The sequence below is a fragment of the Zosterops lateralis genome (assembly GCF_965231275.1).
Source record: "Zosterops lateralis genome assembly, chromosome: Z".
Taxonomy (NCBI): Eukaryota; Metazoa; Chordata; class Aves; order Passeriformes; family Zosteropidae; genus Zosterops; species Zosterops lateralis.
In genome coordinates, this window is record NC_139800.1 from 80,351,591 (window position 1) to 80,371,599 (window position 20,009).

The window sequence follows — 20,009 nt, forward strand, 5'->3', positions numbered from 1 at the left end:
GGGTTCTGTGCCTGCACCCCCATGGGCTGAGCAGGGCCTTGTGCTTGGCTGCACATCCAGGACTCCTTGGGGCTAAACTCCTGAATTTTGTGGATCTTTCTGATGTGGGATGGGATTTCAGGAGTTTAATGAGGAACCCATCCAGGCACCTGTACTTTCCTTGGGCTACAGGGACCAGTTGATAAACCAAGACTGAGGCTGGTGGGGAAGGAGGCAGGATCTTGTGCTGAGCTGGGAAATACTTGATTTGGGGTTATTTTTGTATTGCAGCCTTTAGGAAGGGAAGAAGAGAGTCCTAACGTAACCCTTCATGCCCCAGCTGGGAATTCAGTGCCTGTTCCTTCCTGTGAGGGCTTGTGCCATGCCAGGGCTGTGGCAGTGGCCACCACCAGCTGTGTGTGGCAGCCAAGCTTGGGGCTCCCTGTCCCTGGGGGTGTGTAGGGCTCCCAGCAAAGCTGCTGGAGCCTGAGCATTCTTCAGCCAGGAACAGGGTGGGTTTGTAATCTGTACAACGTGGAAAAAAGCTGCAGCAAGACCACAAGGGAATTCTGCTCCACGGGTTCCTCTGGTAACACACGTGTTTATGCTAAATAAATGCATAAAAGTAGGAGGGAATTCCCTTATGTATTGAGGAAGTAACTGTTCTTTAGTGCCTGGATTTAGTAGTAGGAGCTGGGGGTCGATCCTCGGCGTGGGAAGCAGGAGAAGCAGCTGCAGCAGGTCACATCCATGGGAGATGCAAATGCTCCAGTGGGTGATCAGAGCTGAGAGCTCCCTGCAGAGCCAGAGCTGCTGCTAGTTCTGTTTTTTTAGCAGAACTCTGGGTGTTTTCCTTTGACTTGGCCTTCCTTGGCCTTTGGTGGTGGCTGGTGTTGGGTCTCGTGCTGTACTCCAGGCGCAGCCCTCAGTCCATGCTGGGTTTAGCCCTCTTCCATGTGGTGAAAACTGAACTTCTGCTGTTGTCCACGTAAAGAAACATGAGATGTGATGGCTCCCATCAGGAGTGCAGCCTGGCTGGTACCTGTGGTGGGTGATGGCTGCTGTGCCTGGCCCTGCCAAAGCTCCAGCACCTCTGGCTGCCCTTCGAGCGATGGCGTCCGCTTGTCCAAACAAAGTGCGTGTGAGATCCTTGGGATGGTCAACAGGAAAACGGTGCAATTTTAGAAAGGGTGGACCACAGGATGGGCAAGGTGGATTAATTTTTTTCAGCATCTGAATGGCTGTTTTAATCTTGCTCCTTGTGGATGCCTCATGCCTCGAAGTGTTCTAGGCCAGGTTGGATGGGGCTTGGAGCAGGCTGGGGTGGTAGCAGGTGTCCCTGCCCATGGCAGATGGCCACAATGAGATGATCTCTAAGGTCTCTTCCCACCCAATTTCCCTGTTCTGGGATTCTCTTCAGGATTTTTCTTTCTGGCTTCAGCAGACACCAAAGAGAAGGAAGAAACTTTCCCATAGGCTTAGATTTGACAGAGGTGGCGGGTGGCTGTGCTGGCACTGATAGGCCTTCTTGGGGTGGTGCACAGGGTGGGCTGGAGCCAGAGACTCTCTGTGCTCTGAGATTGCTCTGCCATTGCCTTTTCAGAGATGGAATGCCAGGTTTCCTCCATGCTGGGCTTCCCTTCAGACATGGGGGGCAGCAGCTGTGTGCTCCTGACACAGTGGGACAGTCTCCCCTCTCTGTTGTTCCTCTGGGGTCAGAGTAGCTGCAGAAACGCAGGTGGGAAAGGCAAGGACGGATCAGGGTCCTCACCTTCCTGGCCTTTTGTTTCTGTTCCTCTCTTTTTCCATCCCTTGTTCCCCCCCAGACATCTGCTCTGCAGCTGCAGCCTGAGCAGTGGGATGTGTAACCCCCAAGCTGCCGCAGACCTCCTGCTCCCGAGTGCTCTGGAGCTGCTGGGAGGAGATGTCCTGTAGGCCAGAGGGGCTACAGGACTCTGAGGAGCTGCCTGGGGGAGCAGGAATCTGTAACTTGCTGTAGGACACTCCTGTAGCCATCACAGCAGTGCCAGGGGACATTGACTTGGTCTCTGGCACCCCACTGTGTCTTGCTGCCAATGTCCATTGGATGGCATGTCCCAGAGCCCTCCAGTCCTTCCCTCCTGGTGCATCCCATGCCCCTGAGCAAGGCTGTCAACCCTGCCCTGTGGGGTCTGTGAAGATGTTTTGGTGAGAAGAAGGGACTTGGGTTAGTGGTGGCCTTGACAACGCTGGACTTGATGATCTGAAACACCTTTCCCAGCTTAAACCACTCCATGATTCCATGATCCTACATGTCTTTTTTTTTTTTTTTTTGTGGCTAATATGTCTGCCTCAGTGCTTCCTTCTCATCTTTATTAAAAGACAGCACTGGCTGCACACCTGAATTTAGGTGGTTCTGAATGATGTTTGTGGAAGCAGAGGTGTTCCCTGTGCAGGTTGGGCCCAGCTCCTCTCCCAGGTGCCAGCCTGTGAGGGCAGGAGCTGGTTTTGGGTGAAGAGGTGCTGCAGCATCACCTCAGTTTGTGGTGGCTGTATTCCTGTGTCATGCAGCACAAAGTTCTGCACATTGTGGGTGCAAAGGGCTGGTTAAGCTTTTGGAACAGAATAAACCAGACCTGAGGCTGCTGCTGGGCTCGTTTGAGGGGAGGAAATGAGAGCTACCCCATTCAGCTGATAAGGGTGGTCATACACAGCCCTGGAACCCGGCTGAGGGATGAGGGGGGCAGAGATAAGGTGGGGGACTGCTCTGGGGGGTTCTGATGGTGCTGCTGGAGCCTGCAAGGATTATGATCCAGATCTGACCCAGACACCCAACAGCTACAGTCTCTCTGCCCTGTGGTGGCCAGAGGAGTTCCTGTCTGAGTTGTACCAGCCAGTGCTCACAGACACCATCCAGCAATTCCTGTGCAACCTCTAGGATCATTTTTATCCCTGGATGTCCCTCGTGTTGGTGTTCCAGCAGCTGTCTGGGACAGGAGCAGGGTGGCAGAGGGCTCTGCTGCCATCCCCTCTGCCAGCAATGCCCTTGGAGCAGACATTTCAGGGCTGGAGGTGAAGGAGGCATTTGAGCAGTTCCTGGTTGGCGACATAGCAAGGAGGAGTTCCCAAAGCTCGTGAGACCTATTTAGTGTGTGAAGGTTAATTATGGAAAAGCGCTGTGTCTGGGAGGACATCCAAGAGCATTCCTCATTCCTGTCCATGTGCCCTGTCCATGTCTGTGCTGGCAGCTCCAAAATCTCTGCACTTTGCTGAGTGGAGCTGGGAGCTGGAAGCAGGAGGTGCCCGTGGCTGGCAGATGCCTGTGGCTGTGTGGAGCTCTGTGTGCCTCCTGTGCCAGAGCCCGTCTGGGGGGATCAGTGAGTCCCAGCTGTGCCCAGTGCCAGGAGGGGACAGTGGGGGCTTCCTCCAAGGCCCACTGGGAGGGTCTGGGATTGGCCCTTGGCTGCTGTGAGAGTGCTGCCCTGAAGACAGCTCTGATTTCTCCAGGCTGAGTCAGTCCCTGTGTCCCTGGTACACCTTTCCCATGGGACACCTGCTTCAGGTCTTCATGTTCTCAAACAGTGAAGTCACATCTCCCTGGTTCAGGAGAGGTGTTGGGACTTTCTGTCATTCCTGTAAAAGGCAGGCAAGAAACTTCTGCTTACAGCCGGGAAGGAAAGTCCCTGTTGTAGGCAGTTTTACTTTCAGGCAGGATGGAAAGAAATCACACCAAAAAGAAAGAAAGAAGAGTGATTTTCTCCCCCCACTGGTGCTGGGGGTGAAGCTTCCCCCGCAGTGCCAGGCAGCTGCTTCCAGCTTTCCATGAGGTAACACGCGAGCGATTTTGTGGCGGAGTTTTCTCCTCACACACTAATTGGCTGTGTGGGACGTTTTATGGGGATTTGGAACCTTGCTGTGGGAAGCTGAGAGCCTGGCCCGGGACTTCTTGTCAGTTTTGATTGTTAAAGTGAAAGTGCAGAGCTGGGGTTCTGGGAAGTGGCTTTCCTGCCTGTAATTCTGCTGTGTTACAGGTAACAGGAGAATTCCTGTGTAATTCTCCAGTGTTACAGGTTGCTCATTTTAGAGTTTTTATGGAATGTTCTGGGCTTTTCCCTGTCCACACCTGTTCCAGGCCAGGGTGGGGGAGATGGAGCACTGAAGGCACTTAAGAGAGAGCTGTCCGGCTCCAGCCACCCCACAGCCATGAGCCATTCCTGCTGGAGCCCACCAGTGGGCTGCCCCAGGGAAATGCTGCAGTGCAGTGACTGCAAGAAGGGGAGTGGGGAATTTTGTCCTTTTTTTTCCACTTCAGTGTTGGTTTTCATCCTTTTTCGTTTGGAACAATGGGAGCCTCCTCTCTTCCTTCGTTTTTGATCTCCACCCCTTCCTGGGGGTGTTGGGGCATCAGGGGTCCCCGGCTGGGGGGCTGGACCCACTCAGGGCATTTCTGATGGACCATGGTGGGACTTGGGTTACAGTCTCTGCCCCTTGCTGGGTGCAGTGGGTGGGACAGCTACTGTGGATACCTTTTTCTTGGGAAAAGGAAATTTCAGCCTCAACATGTCCAGCCTCAACAGCTGCTGGACAAGGGCAGAGTCTTTGCTGGGGGAGGATTCTCTGGTGGCTCATAGGATTTTGCACCACTGGGAGCTTTTTCCACTGAAGGTGCTGGTTTCCCCCATGGGATTGTCCAAGTGTTTCCTGAAGGCTCATCTCCCATGGAAAGCTTCCTCTGGAGCATGAAACATAATGGGGCTCCTGGTGTACCTTCGCTTCTTGCAGTCAAGAAATTAGTGAGATTTATCCCCTTGTTTCTCAGGGATGCATGGACTCTGCCTGTACCCTGTGCCTGCTGCTCCTGCTATGCAGCTGGAGTGGGACAATTTCTGCACCATTTAAACCACAGATATCAAAGATACTGAGTTGCTATAAGCTCCTGGAAATTGTTTTCTGACCAGTGGAGGCAAGGAGACTCTCTTTGTGCCCTGCTGAGGGTGGGTGTAGTGTTTGATGAGCCTAGATTAGACACCAGAAAATCCTGGCATCTGGAGATGCTGGAAACCAATCTCTGCTTCTGCTGCCTGGCACTCAGGCTGAGCTGGGTGGAGGATGCACGGTCTCCAGGCAGCAACCCCTGGGCTCAGGCTGGGTTCCTGGCTACAGCCAGGAATGTGTGCTGGGCTCAGGTCCCCTCACCCTGCCCGACAGTGAGGCTCCTGAGAGCTGACAGGGAGGGCTGGGAACACGGCTGGAATGAGTGACCCTGTGCCCGGCACCCGGCCATGCCCCACGGCAGGAGTGTTTGCCTGCCCGGCCTTTCCTGCACTTCCCTGGGAAAGCACATCCATGGGAAGGGCGGGAAGAGGAGGAAGCTGGCTGCTGGCTCCCTCTGGGACCGGACACTTGGAAACCTTTTCTGTGACAGCATTTCTACATGAGGAGGGCTCAGCCTGGGCTGGCCAAAGCCCCCCCTGCTCTAGGGGGCTTCTCTCTGTTTGAGGGGCTCTGGGGGGATGCAGGAGGCAGAGCAGAGCCTGGGACCTGGCTCCCAAAGAGGAGAGGGGAGGTGGAGGTTCAGAGTCCTGGCCCCCTGCCAGCCCATGTGTGGGGGAGGCAGCGGAGGGAAGGAAATGTCGTGCTGTGACTCCGCATTTCCACCACGATGATGGGTGGCTGAGCCCAGTCCTGCATAGAGCATCCTGCTGCAGCCCTGGGCCCTGGCTGCTCCCTGCTGCTCCTGGCCTGGGGGGGTGGCCGTGGTCACTCTGGGTGTCACCAGGCTCCAGCGTGGCCCCAGTGGGTGCCCAGCCATGCTCTGGTGTCAGCTGGGCCCTGCTAAGATCAGCCACAGCCCTGCTCCTGCTGCCCTCCTCCAGACCCATCCCTGGGGCAGGATCCATGGTACAGGTGGGAGTTTTGTGCTTTTGCTTACTGCTGGGGGTGCAGGGAGCTGCTGGCTGGGATTGGCCCCATGGAATTTCCATTGGGAGCGAAAGGGCAGCATGTACAGCAGCAGAGTTGGGCAGGAGTGGGAACTGGCAGGTCTGTTGGCAGAGGCTGTGGGAAATGCCTGTCCCTGGATCCTGCCCACTCCAGGAGTGTGGGAGGGATCCGCTTCCAGAACTGGCATGGCCAAAGAGTATTCCCAGGGACCACCAGTCTTGGTGCCCTCCTATGCAGCTATGGGGTGTCCTCCCCACGGGGTGTTGGGTTCTTTGTAAGGGATGTGGTGCTCCACATGGTTGAACTGACTCGAGATAGCTTCAGAGTTGAGTTCCCTGCTGGGATTGCTGGATCTGAGCCTTATTGGGGGCAGGAGGGGGTCATCCTGGGTTTTGGCAGGACTCATGGCACGGCTAATGACAGCTGTGAGGTTTGGATCCAGATCCATATTCTCATTCCGAAACTTCTTCCCAAAACTTGCCAAGTATTTGGGTCCAGGGTTTTGGCTTGGTCCTGTCCTGAATTGAGCTTCTTATTTAGAGCTTTTTTTTTTTTTTTTTTTTTTTTTTTTGCTGCTGCTGCTGTACGTTTGGAGTTGGGAATGCAAACTGCAGCCAGAGCTCTGGTCCAAGGCAGTGGGTGGATGAGAATGGAATCAGGGTATTCCAGTGCTGGGTGGGTCTGGCCTCAGGCCACTCTGTGCCGGGTGGTGCCTCCGGGAGGGACAGACCAGACCCTGAGGCTGCCAAGGCATTTTCTACCCTTGAGGTCAAATGTTGTCACCCTCAGCAGCAGAAATGTCATCGGGCCAATGGGTGCTGACACTTGGCAATGACTTGCTGTGGTTGCAGGAGCTCTGGGCTGTATTCCCTCAAGTTCTCTAAACTGGAGGAATTTCCCAGGAAATACTGCTGGCTGCTGAATGGGCTCATCTGAGCCACGGCTGATCCCTGTGTGAGGGGTGGGATCCAGCTGGGTGAGGGGTGAAGAACCCCACCAGGATGCCCATTGGGACAAACACCAGCATGAAAGAAGAGGTGGGGAGGGCTGGGTGGTGGGAAGGAGGTGGGGGAGGAAGGGCTCCTTTGGCAGCCTTTGCTCAGGGATGTTTGCAGAAGTGATCAGCACTGAGCTTTGATGAGCTCTGAACTCATGATTACAAAGAAAGATCTTCCTCTCCTGCTTGGCCAAGAACTGTGTTTGGTTTGGTGGGCCCAGAAACAAAACATTCAATCAGAAGGTTAAAACTGTGTCTTGTGGCCCTGTCGTTCAGGTGGCATCACTGTCACCTCCTGCTCTTTGCCTGGTACTGGCAGAGAGCTGCAGCTGAGCCATGTCTGCCCAGGACCCTGCTGCTGGTGGGACCCCTGGCTCTGCAGCTGTGCATCTCCTCTGCTCTGTGCTCATGGAATGTGGGCTCTGTGTCAGGGCTCTGGGGGCAGTGGGCTGTGTTCTTGGGGTGTTGCTGATGCTCAGGTTGGTTCTTTGCTTTCTTACAGAAACTGAAGCCAAGAAAGCGTGTGACTGGCTCCGGGCAGCGGGATTCCCCCAGTATGCCCAGCTGTATGAAGGTGAGAGCTGCCTCCTGCCACTGACCCTGCTCTGTACCTGCTCAGAGCCTGATCTCATCCAGATTCCAAAGGGGGCTGCAGGGACAGCGCCCACAGCTTCAGGGAGGGGACAGAGGGGGTTGTTCACTGATTATATGATTGTTTGTTACACTTTGAGCCCTTGGCCACAGCCTAGAGAACCAGCCAGTTAACTTCTCTGCATTCCTGAACTTTTCCCCTTCAGGCAGGGCTCTAAGGAATCCTGGGGCGGCTGCTTTGGCCAAGGGCAGCCAGGCTTTGGAGAGCCATCAGCTCTGAAGAGGTTCAGGGAGTGTTTGCCGTGGGTGGGAGTATAGGGGAAGACAGTGTAAGTAACATGGAGAGCAAGCATGTTCTCCCTCCTCCCGTCTCTCTCCACTCCCACAACCCCTGCCCTGCTCCAGCCTGTCCTTCCTGAGCACTCAGCGAGCCCTGCCTGGAGCAGACCATATCCCTGTGTCTCCTTGGGCACGGGGCATGGGCATTCCCTGGCTGGCATTCCAACTCCCAGCTCCTGTGCCGGGCTCTCGGGGCGGTGACAGAGTGGTTGTGGCGGTGGCTCTCGGCTCAGCTGTGTTTATGTGGAAGCCACGGCGGGATCCTGGTCCCGGCTGGTGCAAGGAGAGGCGGCTGCAGCCGGCCCCGTCTGGCTGGACAATAGCGGGAAGTGGGGCTCTGGCAGCCACAGCCACGGCCATTGTTCTGCCGGGCACTTCCCCCGCCCCCCGCAGCACCAGCTCCCCGGTGGTGGCTTTATGAGCAGCCTGTTTGCTGCCAGTGCCTATTTTGGGGGGCAGGCCCCACGTGCAAGGACAGGCCGTGTTCCTGCTGGGACACCCAGCCCCAGGTGCTGATCCTGGACAGTGCTCACAGCTGGGCAGTGAGGAGTGGGGCTGGTGCTGGAGTCTCCTCTGTCCACAGAACTTCCCACATCCTCCCAGTGTTTCCCTTCCCGTGGTGATCATGCTGCATGCCTTCATGAACAGATGGATTGAGACCCTTAGGGCTGAGGGTCCAGGTCCCACATGCACAATCCTAGTAGAACTGTCTCTGAATGCGCAGGGATGAGCAGGGAACTGCATAGGGGCCCTTGGGCACCTTATCACCCTCACCTAATGTACCTGGGAAGAGCCATGCCCAGGGACCCTGGGCATGCACCACCTCCAGGTCATCTCCAGTCACTTGGGTTTCTCCTCCTCTTCCCATGCCCATTGCTGCCCTTTGTCCCTGATGGAGCAGCTGGCTTGGGATCTGCCACTGATGTCACTTTCCTCCCCAGAGTCATCATTCCCTATTGACATCAGTGCTGTGAAGAAGGACCACAGCTTCCTGGACCAGGATTCCCTCAAATCCCTGTGCAGGTAATGCTCCTTTGCCCATCCTGCACATGGAATCAGCACGGGGATGTGCCACAGACAAGGGCAGCAGCCCAGGCTGATGGGGTGGTGGGCTCAGGGGGTGCTTGATGGGGTGATGGGCTTAGTTGGGTGCCTGCCTTGCACTTTGGCTGGGCTCAGAGCCTGCTCCAGCACTGTCACTCCCTCTGCAGTGAGAACTCAGTTGGTCAGGGAACACTACAGGTGTTGTGTGGTTCCAGGGAAACAACAGGTTTTTATGCTCCACGTGATGCTGGCCATCCCAGTACCAGGCAATGCAGCCTGGCTGCACATTTCCACCTGGGCATGGAGCTGCTGCAGCTGCAGGTTTGGGAGCTGCCCAGGAGGGATGTCTAGGGAACAGCCAGTGGGGGACTCAGGCAGAGCAGGCCAGAGCTGGCACCCAAAGCGGGGCAGTGACCCCATGGTCTGTCTGGGTGGGCCATGTGTCACTCGGTGCTGTGGGTGACTCAGCCCTGCCTTGGCTCTCAGGACATGTCATCAACTCATACCCCTGCTCTGACTCCACGCTGTCCCTCCCACACAGAACAGAGAAGAGGTGGGAACAGGGTCTGTTTCCTATTTGTTTCCCAGCAGAGAGGCTGCTGTGCTGGGCAGGAGGGGATCCCTGTACTGTTTCCTGGGTGCAGTGAGGCAGGAGGTGATAGGAGGGTCTCTGCCTGTCCCTCCCTCTCTAGCTTTCAGGTCCTTTAGTCATTCCCTCACTGGGGCACAGGACCTTCGAGGAGATTTTGCTTTGATAACCTGGAGCAGACCACCCCAGCCCACTTGCAGAACTGGTGTCCCCAGCTGCTGGCATGGGCATGACCTGGCTTGGGCTACCATCTGCTGGTACTGTCCCCTTTTTAGTCAGGTGTCCCTCTGACTGTGGAGCCACAGCAGCGGGTGAAAGGTGACAGGCACAGCCAAGGCTCTAAGGCAGGAAAATCAGATGAAGCCAAAGCCATCCCTGTGGCTGCAGCAGGGCTGGGACAGGGGCTGGGACCAGGGTAAAGCCACTCTGTTTCTTGCAGGAGGCTGATGACCCTGAACACTTGTGCCTCGATGAAGCTGGATGTCCACTTTCAGCGTAAACAGGTAGGTCCTGGATGCTCAAGGCAGGTGAGGGGCTGAGGGGTGCAGGGGATCATGTGCTTGATGGTGGGGCAGTGTCCTGGTGAGCTCTGGGACTGCTCTGGGCACAAAGGGGCTCCTGGAGGCCTCCACTGCCAAAGGAGTCCTGAGCTGGTTTAAGGGGATGAACACGCTGCTCTCCTCCCCACCTGAGGCCATGCTGGTGGCTGTGCCCCTCTGAGGTGGCAGGGGTGTGCTGACCCTCCTTGGCTCCAACTGACTGATCATTCCCTGTTCTCAACCACCCACAGAATGAAGACTCTGAGGAGGAAGACCAGTGTGCCATCAGCAGCCGGTGGGCCTTCCAGAGGGACAGCAAAAGATGGTCACGGGTGGGGTCCGCCGACGTGCTGTCCCAGGGCTCAGAGGCCCTGAGCTGCACCATGTGCCCGGTGTCCAGCCACGAGAGCATCCTCACGGACCTCAGCACCAACCCCGAGGCCACGTCCCTGCACAGCACGGGCAGCGTGGGCAGCGTGGGTGGCACGGGGGGCACGCTGGGCACTGCGGCCACGCCATCCGAGTCCCCGTCCCCTCTCCGTGCCACCACCACCGCCTCCAGCTGCAGCCAGAGCGAGGGATCGGCGCCGGAGCAGCCCTCGGGGCAGGGAGAGGGCTCCAAGGAGAAGCTGAAGAAACGAAGGTCTCGCAGCTTCCTGAAGCGCATCGAGTCCCTGCGGAGGAAGGACAAGGAGAAACCCAGCCCAGAGGGGAGGGTGGCTCCGCGCAGCAGCGCCACTCTCCCGCCAGGATGGGACTCTCTGAAGAGTAACGGGGATCTCGCAGCCACCAGGACCAACCCCTCTAAAAGAGGCAACGTTGCTGGCTCTTTACACAGCAAAAAACACTTCTTCTCGGTATCACACAGGACTAACCGCCTGCCCAGCCCCGGGGGCACCAAGGGGAGCCCTGACCCCAAACGCAGTGGAGTCTACCTGGAGGACTATGACACCCCCACTGCCACCGGCAATGCCTGGGCTGCCGCCGACTGCCAGCGCCGGGCTCGCCACGGCGATTGCCTGGTTTATATCCCCTGTGACCACAAGCCCGGCACCTTCCCCAAATCCCTCTCCATCGAGAGCTTGTGTCCCCTGGCCGGCAGCTCCCTGAGCCACTGGAACGCAGGGAGCGCGGCCGCGGGGCTGGGCCGGGGCGGCAGCAGCAGCAGCGTGGAGGGCTCGTCCTCCCCGCGGGGCTGTGCCCGCCGGCGCCGGGGCTCCTGCAGCTCCCTGGGCAGCCGCCTCAGCGTCTACGACAACGTGCCGGAGTTCGGCAGCAGCGAGGATTTCTGCAAGGACAGGGAGGTCATCTACGAGAACCTCGACGACATCCTGCAGGACATGTGGGGGCTGCAGCAGAAGGTGGAGCTCTGGTGTAAAGCCGTGTCCCCCGGCCTGGATGAGGAGGAGGGAGGCGAGGAAGGGGAGGATGAGGAGGAGTCGGACTCGGGAGGGGAACCCTCCAACCTGCATTTCGAAGAGCAGTCCATGTCGGATGTTGGCACCTCTGCCAGTGACTTTGATAGCACGGGGAACTCCCTCAACGAGGCTGAAGAGATGGAGACACGGGAGCGCCGGGATTCGGGAGTGGGAGCATCTCTCACAAGACCCTGCAGGTACCACACAATCCCGACAGGGTTTGGGTGGGAAGGGACCGCAAAGCCCATCTCATTCCATGCCCCCTGCTATGGACAGGGACACTTTCCACTAGACCGTATTTCCAAGCCTGGCCGTGAGCACTCTCAGGGGCGGGGCTGCTGCAGCAGGGAGGGGTGCACAGCTCATGGGGAGCCCGATCCCATCCTCGGTGGGCTGGATGATCGGCTCTTCTGGGGAGGCAGAGGCAGGAAGAGGGAGGGGAGCGCTGCTGGAGCCGCTCGGTGCGGGCAGGGGAGCGCAGCGCGGCGCGCTGGTGCGCTCTGGTGGCCGCAGGACACCACTGCCACCACTGCCGGCACTTCAGCAGTGCCGCCACTGCCGGCCCCGTCTGCCTGCACAGACCCCTGATTAAAAGTTTTTTCATTAACTAATTACACGTATAAACGCAGGGGGCACAGGTCTCCTCTGTGCCAGTGTTCCCTGGGGCTGTCCCCAGGAGAGCTGCGGCTGTTGCCGGGTTCTGTGGATTTCCTCACCTAGTTTGGCTGGTGCTGGGGGGGTGATGTGAGAGTACCCATGAAGGAAGGAGTGGAGAGCAGTGGGGGTTTCCTTAGCTGGGAATGTCCCGTGTGTCCCCAGAAAGCTGCGTTGGCACAGCTTCCAGAACTCGCACCGGCCCAGCCTGAACTCGGCCTCGCTGGAGATCAACCGCCAGTCCTCGGCCCAGCTCAACCTGCTCCAGAAGTGCTCCCTGCTCCGGCTCACAGCCATCATGGAGAAGTACTCCGTGCCCCACAAGCAGGCCTGGACCTGGTGAGCTGGGGCCAGGGGGACCAGGATGGGGCCCACATGCTGCAGCTCGTGCTGTGCCCCCAGCCTGGGCCAGCTTTGGGGTGTGGAGGGGGAAAAGCTAAACCACGGGCTGTCTGCTCCTGCAAGTGTGAGCCTTCTGGCATCATCCTGGCTTCCAGAGGGGCTCCTGGCATCATCTGCCACTGTGGGGGCTGCAGGTGTTTGAGGGGCGTTAAAAGTGCTGCAGCGACATAAGAGAGTGGGACAGTGGTTTCTTTTTATAGCCAAGTATCAAAATATTTTATCTTAATAAAAAGTGCTGGCATTCCTGCTGGGAACCTGCCTTGCCTGTATTCAAAGCTGCAGAAATGTGTGTGTGTGTGTATGTGTATGTTTCCAGGGTCCTGCTCTCTTTATGAGGGGGTGCTGAGGGCACTGATGTCTCTCTGTTCCACTCTGCAGGACTGTCCCCAAGTTCATGAAGCGGAGTAAAGTCCCTGACTACAGGGACAAGATGGTTTTTGGGGTGCCACCCATTGTCAACGTGCAGCGGACGGGTCAGCCCCTGCCCCAGAGCATCCAGCAGGCCATGCGATACTTGCGCAGCCAGTGCCTGGACCAGGTGAGGCCACGGCTGCTGAGCAGCACCACTGGGATTTGAGGGGGGAAAAAAAGAGCTTTAGGGATCCTCTTCATCTCCTCTTGTGGCCTGTGCTGAAGTGGGAGGGTGGGATTGTCTGTGGGAACCCAGCAGCATTCCCTTGGCCACCCCTCAGTCAGCATCTCCTCTGGGTTCAGGGATGATCCCTTTGGGGAGGGAGTGTCTTTGCCTGTCCCAGAGGTGCCCGCTCACACCCTGCTCTGTCCTGGCAGGTTGGCATTTTCCGCAAGTCCGGAGTGAAGTCCCGGATCCAGGCGCTCCGGCACATGAATGAGACCAGCCCTGACCACGTCAACTACGCGGGGCAGTCGGCGTACGACGTGGCCGACCTGCTGAAGCAATACTTCCGTGACCTGCCCGAGCCCATCTTCACCAGCAAGCTGACTGACACCTTCCTGCAGATCTACCAGTGTAAGGGCCAGGCAGGGGGAAGCTCAGGGTCCTCGGGGAGGAGGGGGTTTCTCTGTTTGGATGGAGAGGGTGGGTGGTGGCTATGGGAACACCCTGCTGACCCCATGCCCACAGTTGTGTCCAAGGAGCAGCGGCTGCAGGCGGTGCAGGCTGCCATCATCCTCATGCCAGATGAGAACAGGGAGGTGCTGCAGACTCTGCTCTACTTCCTGAGTGACATTGCCTCGGCTGAGGAGAACCAGATGACAGCTGGGAACCTGGCTGTGTGCCTGGCCCCCTCCATCTTCCACCTCAACGTGTCCAAGAAGGAAAGCACATCGCCCAGGTAAGGGCTGGCTGAGCCCCAGCTCCCCAGTGCCCCTTCCCTGCCTGCTGTGGGAGGGCACCCATAGGGAATGGTGAGACAAATGGGGGGCTGTTGGCTCTGCTCTGTGACACAAATGAGAACCATGGGGGCCTAGAGGTGCCCACTGGTGCCAGCACTACCTGATCCCCCACAGGGCCATACACAAGAGGGGCACCATGGGGAAGCCAGACCAGAAGGACCTCAATGAGAACATGGCCGCGACGCAGGGCCTCTCCCACATGATCACCGACTGCAAGAAGCTCTTCCAGGTGGGTGGCAATGGTGTCCCATCCCAGCACTGCCCACGGGAGGTGTGACCTTGCTGGCAGGTGCTGGTTCTGGGCGAGCTGAGAGCACCCTTCCCTCAGTGGGACAGCAGCCACCAGCCGTTCACCCTGGAGCTAAGCCCAGCTATGTTCTGCGGCAGGAAGTGGTGCAGGCTGTATGTCCATCCTCCCTACTCCCTGGGGAATGAGTTACAGTTCTCTGTCTGTCCAGGACCACTCACAAAGTCCCCACAGGATCTCTCTGCCTCACTGAACATCTGTGTGCTTTTGGCTTGCAGGTCTCCCATGAGATCTTGCTGCAGCTGAGCAGCTCCTATATGGCCGCAGACGCTTATCCTCACCCACTGGCTGACTTGGTGTGCCAGGGGGAGAGCAAGGATTTACACTCCTACTTTGAGCAGAGTGTCCAGAACCTGCTCAAAGAGTCGTCAGAGAAATTCAAAGGGTGGCTGAGCACCCCGGGGCCTCTGAACACAGAACTGTCCTGCAAAAAGGTAAATGCCACTGTGTGGTGGGGCTTGAGAATGTGCAGGGAAATGTGTATGGGGTGACCTCTCCAGTAGCCAGGGCAGGTCCCATTAGCCAGCAGATGGGATTGTGCTGCTCTATGGCAGCGGGAGCCATCAGTGAAGCTGCTGAGGGGTTAGCACTGGGGGTCCTGCAGGACAGCCTGTGTGACCCCCCACCTTGTCCTCTCAGGTTGGGGACGGGCACCCTCTGCGCCTGTGGAAGGTCTCCACGGACGTCGAGGCCCCTCCTGCCACGGTGCTGCACCGGGTGCTGCGGGAGCGTCACCTGTGGGATGAGGACCTGCTGCAGAGCCGGGTGGTGGAGGCGCTGGACAAGGACATGGAGGTGTACCACTACGTGACAGACAGCATGGCCCCGCACCCGCGCAGGGACTGCATGGTGCTCCGGTGAGGGCGGCGGGCTTGGGCTCCCTTTGGTGCATCCCCTCTGCTCCAGCCTGTCTTGGTTTGGCAAGACAGGTGTCTGCCAGGGAAAGCTGGAGTTTCCCTTGGAATGGGGAATGTAATCCCCAGCCCCCTTTTCCAAATTATTAGGATTTTGCACTTAAAGGCTTTTCAGGCAAAGGTTTGGGAATAGGGATAGAAATGGAACGAATAGGAACAGTTTCATTACTAGAAATATTAAGAATACAAATGTAGTAGTACAAAAAAAAATTCTCCAAAAATGAATGAGCAATACAAACAGAAAATGCTAGAAATCCTGACAGAGTCAGAAATACAGCCTGATATCCTGTTGGTCAGGACGTTGGAAGCAGTTCAAAGTAACCCCTCACAGAGTGGTAGGTGTGGTTCTGTTGGTGTATAGATGGTCCAGTATAAAAAAGGGTGCAGTAATGGTGAAATGGGTCCAGTCTTCCTCTGGGAGTCCCACGGAAACACTGGATATCCGGTGCTCCTATGTCTCAGTTTTTACCTAGGTAGGAATGGTTTGGCTCCCCGCACTGGGTGGAGCATCTCACAGTAGGATAATGTAATGTGTCATGTCATTGGTGGGCTTTAATGGCCCATTAACAGAAGATATCCCCCTGGAGGGAGGTGAGGTCCTGGAAAGAGATAAGGAACAATACCCCACCTGGTATTAACAGCTGGCCCATTATCAGAAGGCACCTGCCCCCTCCCCCCTGGAGTTACAAGAGATAAAGAAAAAACATCTTCCCAACAGTTTTCAAATAGAATACATGTTTTTGGTTACATAGCCCAGGACACAGCCCTATCTCCTCCCTCCCGGGCTGTGTGGGGTCCCTCACTGCCCAGTCCCCCGTGGGCAGGCAGTGACCCCGGCTCTGTCACAGGCGCTGGCGCACAGACCTGCCGCGGGGAGCCTGCCTGCTCAGCTCCCTCTCGGTGGAGCACGACAAGGTGCCGGTGGAGGGAGGTGTCAAGGCCATCGTGCTGACCTCCCAGTACCTCATCGAGCCCAGCACCATGGGCCGTTCCCGGGTGACCCACATCTGCAGGGCGGACCTCAGGTAACGGGACTCTCCTGGGGAGGGGATGGAGCAGCAGGATATGCTGCTCCCTATTTCCAGGATGTCTCCTGCCCACTCACCCCCTTCTGCCTCTTCTCTTCTCTCCTCCAGGGGCCGATCTCCCGAGTGGTATAACAGGGTTTTTGGCCACCTCTGTGCCATGGAGCTGGCGAGGATCCGAGACTCTTTCCCAGCCCTGAGTCCCAGCGGCCCCGAGACAAAGATCTGAGGCACCAAGAAGATGCTTTGTCCTTTCAGATTTGGACTTATCAGTGGATCTCAGCAGGAAGCACGGTGTGGTGCAGTGCCCGTGGAGGGAGAGACAGAGGCACATATTTATAAATGTCTTTTCACCCTGATCTGAGCAGTCCTGTCCCACAGCCTGAGCGCTGTGGGACAGGGTGGCCACAATGGGGAAGCCATGGTGTCCATAGGAGATTTGGGGGAGCAGAGGGAAAGACTGGCCATGGGGTGACCCTTGAATGCAGCCTGTGGCAGGTACTGGGGCCCCCACACAAGCCAGGAGCAACAGCAGGGGTGCAGGAGCGTGGAGTGAGGTGGAGGAGCGAGCGGGGAAAATGGGGCCGTGTCCGCAGGTCGCAGTGCGGGGTCGGGAAGTGGAGGGTGGGCAGCGAAGGGGGGGATTGTGTTTGTGGTGTCACCCGGTGGGGACAGCCAGGGAGTCACTGTGGGGTAGTGGAAGAGGCTGCTGTTCTGGGAGGAGAGGGCTGCCTATAGATACATAGGTAGAGGTCAAGTGCCAGCCCCTGTTGAGGGGCAGATGGAACCTGTTGCAGCACTGGTGTGGAATTCATGGAAGAAGCAGCCCTGTACTCCCGTGCCTTGCTCTTCCTTGGCTAAAACCCTTCTCTCTGCACTGGGTGTCACTGAGAGGAGGGGTGGATGGACCATGTTGCAAGCCAAGGCCATCCCTCAGCTAGCTGACCTGTTATTTGCATGGTGCAGGACATTGCTGGAGCCCTGGAGCAGCTGCGCCTGAGTGGGAAGTGGCAATGCCTGGAAAGAGGCATCATGATAGGGAGAGATCCCCCAGACCAGCTCCCTCTTGTTGTGCTGCCCTCTCTGTTGAGGGCTGTACCTGGAGAGGGAGGAGGGATGGCAGGAGGGGCAGTTTTCTGGGATTCACCCCTCTTTGGGCAGCTACACATGGCCCGTGCCCACCTACTCACTGCAGAGACATTGCCCCCCTTTCCACCCCTTCCTTCTCTTCATGAAGGAACTGTTCACTGGAGCTCTCAGCACCCAGGAGTTGACTTGGTTTCTCCATTGAGGCAGGGACCCAAATTCCTAGACATTGTTCCAACTGAAAGGCAACATGACCCATGAGCTGGGGACCCCCAATGTCAGTTTGGCCATAACTGTCTGTCTGTCTTTTGGTAAAAAGAAAAGCACAAATCAGCCTCTAGTCTGTGTTTATATATATATTTATATATATATATATGTATTTTATATATATATATATAAATAAATATATATATATAACTAACATATGGGGATATGAATTTTTCTTCTGATATTTTTTAAAGTGTTTCTTTTTTTCTATCTATAAATACTTGTACAGGTGGAATATTAATATATAACTCTGGTGGCAGAGCTCAGCACCAGGTGATGCTCACTTAGACCTGGGTATTTTGTATTTAAGGGACTTCTGTTTTGTATCATATGAAACTGCAGCAATTGTTTGACTTGGATTGGGGCTGCTTGTCCCATCTGTGCAATTAATAAAGTACTAACAGGATCTGCTGGCTGATGAGGGAACCTGTGCTCAGGGCTTCTCCAGCACCAGAGCAGCTGAGCAATGTGTGGCCTTGGGGCAGCCCCTGCATGGGTGAAGAGACTCAAATCCAGCATTTTCCATATCCAGCTGTGTTCCAGGGCCTTGCCAGGGTTTGGGTTCTCCTGGCATTGCCACATGCAGCAGGGAGAGCACCTTGAGGAGGAGGAGCATCCAGCATTAGTGGTGCAGATGAAGAACCACATTGTGCTGTTTGATTCCCTGGAGCAGACACCTCTCGCTGCTGTTTTGGAAGTAGTGGTGGGAGTGGGGTGGATGTAGATGAAGATGATGGTGATGAAGGTTGCAAGAGTAAAGCCTGGAGAGGAAGAAATCCCTCTCTGAGCTTGGCTAACGTGTGGGATTGGCAGCAGCAAGACTGCTCTGGCTTTTAGCATCAACAGGCAAGAGACTTTAGGGCAGCCCTGGCTCATCCCAAATCCACCCATGGCCAGGGCTTCAGCACTGGGATGGAGAGGGTATCCTCCCCATCCTGGGATGGAGGCCAAGCTGGCATCTCATCTTCCAGGGCCCCAGCAGGATGGCGGCACTCTACAGACCCACCCAGGCATCCCACTGATGGAGGGCTGTGAGCTCTCAGGGACCCCCATTCCCACAGGGAGTCCTGTCCTGCCTCATGTCGTCCCTATCCCCAATTCCCATGTCCCCAGCAAATTGAATTAAGAGGTTCCCCAGCCTCTGCACGATGCTGTGCTGGGTGCAGACACTAAATAACACCCCAAAGCCTCTGCAAAGCTGGCTGGAGCCATCCCAGGGGTTTTGGAGTTGCCCCAGCCACGCTCCCAAATCTACCCCTGCTCAGCACTGTCAGCTGATCAGTCCAAGAGTGTTTTTCTACAACCCCTGCTTTGCAGACACATTTAAAATCAATTTCTTACTGAAATCTTTCAAGTTACATTAACAGAGATTTATGGTTTGTTTTTTTTTCCCTGCACATTGTTACAGATTAATCTTTTAAAACCTTATAAAAACCAATCCCTACAACTTAGCAAACCCCTGCACTGGGAAATGATTGCAGAGCAGCAATGCCAGGCTCAGTTTGGCTTAATTAGAGATAAAAGGAGAGAAAATCATTCCTTATTAGCCAGTCAGGTAGAAGCTGTACTGTATTTAGAGTGCAAACAGCCCAATTACAGGGAGGAACATGCACAGTTGTCTTTCATTACAGGTACTTGAAAATGTGCATCTGGGGAAAATTAATGATGATTCTCTCCTTCCAAAGAGAAGCTGCAGCCATCCCAGCTGGCTGTGTGGGCCATCCCCAGCACAGGAGTGATGCTTATCCAGCCTGACCATTTGCCCATCCCTGGGATCCCTGCTGTTATCTCAGGCCTGGCAGAAGGATCTTTAAAGGTCTTGCTCAAACCACAGCTCTCAGTGCACAGAGAGCACCTGGCTGGTGGAGTTCTACCATCCTCCCACCCCACCTACCCAATGTGCTCCTTCACAAATACCCCTCACTCTGTGCCACAGCTGTGCCAGGATGGGGCCCCCATGGCTCCCCAACTTCACTGTCCTCATGGGCAGAATGTTCTCCTTGCCCTAAATCAGCCCCAGCCAGGAGAGAGCCTCTTGTTCCAGGGGATTGAAGCAGTATCTTCATGCTGGGAGGCTTCCAGTGGGCTGGAATAACTTTCTCAAGGGGTAGGAATGAACTGGTTTCTCTTCCTGCACTCACATTGGGTTTTTAACCCCAGGCAGTAGCTCAGCACCACAGCCACTCACTCCCCATATGGGGATAAGAATGGGAAAGAAAAGGGCAACTTCATGGGTTGAGATAAGAACAGCTTAGCAACTAATACAAAAAAATGATTATAACGCTAATAAAGAGAGAGAAATAAAACCCAGGAGAAACAAGTGATGCCCAGTACAATCACACACTCCAGCTGTCACACAGCATCTTTACACTCTGGTTGTATTTCTCAACATGAGCTTTGTTCGTGGTCCAAGAATTTCCCACCCTTTGGCAGCAGTCCTTATCCAGCTCCTGGGATTGCATCTCCTCCCAAGCCTGGGATGATGTAGGGCTGTTGGACACCTCCCCACACGGGTTCAGCCTCTGGACTGTGCAGCCCAGCAAATGCTACAATACAGACCCC

At 56.1% G+C, this 20,009-nt stretch overlaps 1 protein-coding gene across 4 annotated transcripts in view; it reads left to right on the forward strand.

The window, feature by feature from the left end:
* LOC310922673 (stAR-related lipid transfer protein 8-like) overlaps positions 1-17,869 on the forward strand; it is a 50,578-nt gene extending 32,709 nt beyond the window's left edge. For all 4 annotated transcript variants that reach the window (XM_083883407.1, XM_083883405.1, XM_083883408.1 and 1 more), the window contains 13 exons: positions 7,401-7,472; positions 8,770-8,851; positions 9,901-9,964; positions 10,252-11,615; positions 12,238-12,411; positions 12,853-13,012; positions 13,264-13,462; positions 13,577-13,787; positions 13,963-14,077; positions 14,374-14,589; positions 14,795-15,012; positions 15,918-16,094; positions 16,206-17,869. In XM_083883407.1, the coding sequence (XP_083739533.1) occupies positions 9,908-9,964; positions 10,252-11,615; positions 12,238-12,411; positions 12,853-13,012; positions 13,264-13,462; positions 13,577-13,787; positions 13,963-14,077; positions 14,374-14,589; positions 14,795-15,012; positions 15,918-16,094; positions 16,206-16,323 (3,009 nt within the window). In that variant the 5' untranslated portion in view covers positions 7,401-7,472; positions 8,770-8,851; positions 9,901-9,907 and the 3' untranslated portion in view covers positions 16,324-17,869. The remainder of the gene's footprint in view (positions 1-7,400; positions 7,473-8,769; positions 8,852-9,900; positions 9,965-10,251; positions 11,616-12,237; positions 12,412-12,852; positions 13,013-13,263; positions 13,463-13,576; positions 13,788-13,962; positions 14,078-14,373; positions 14,590-14,794; positions 15,013-15,917; positions 16,095-16,205) is intronic.
* The last annotated feature ends 2,140 nt before the right edge of the window (positions 17,870-20,009 follow it).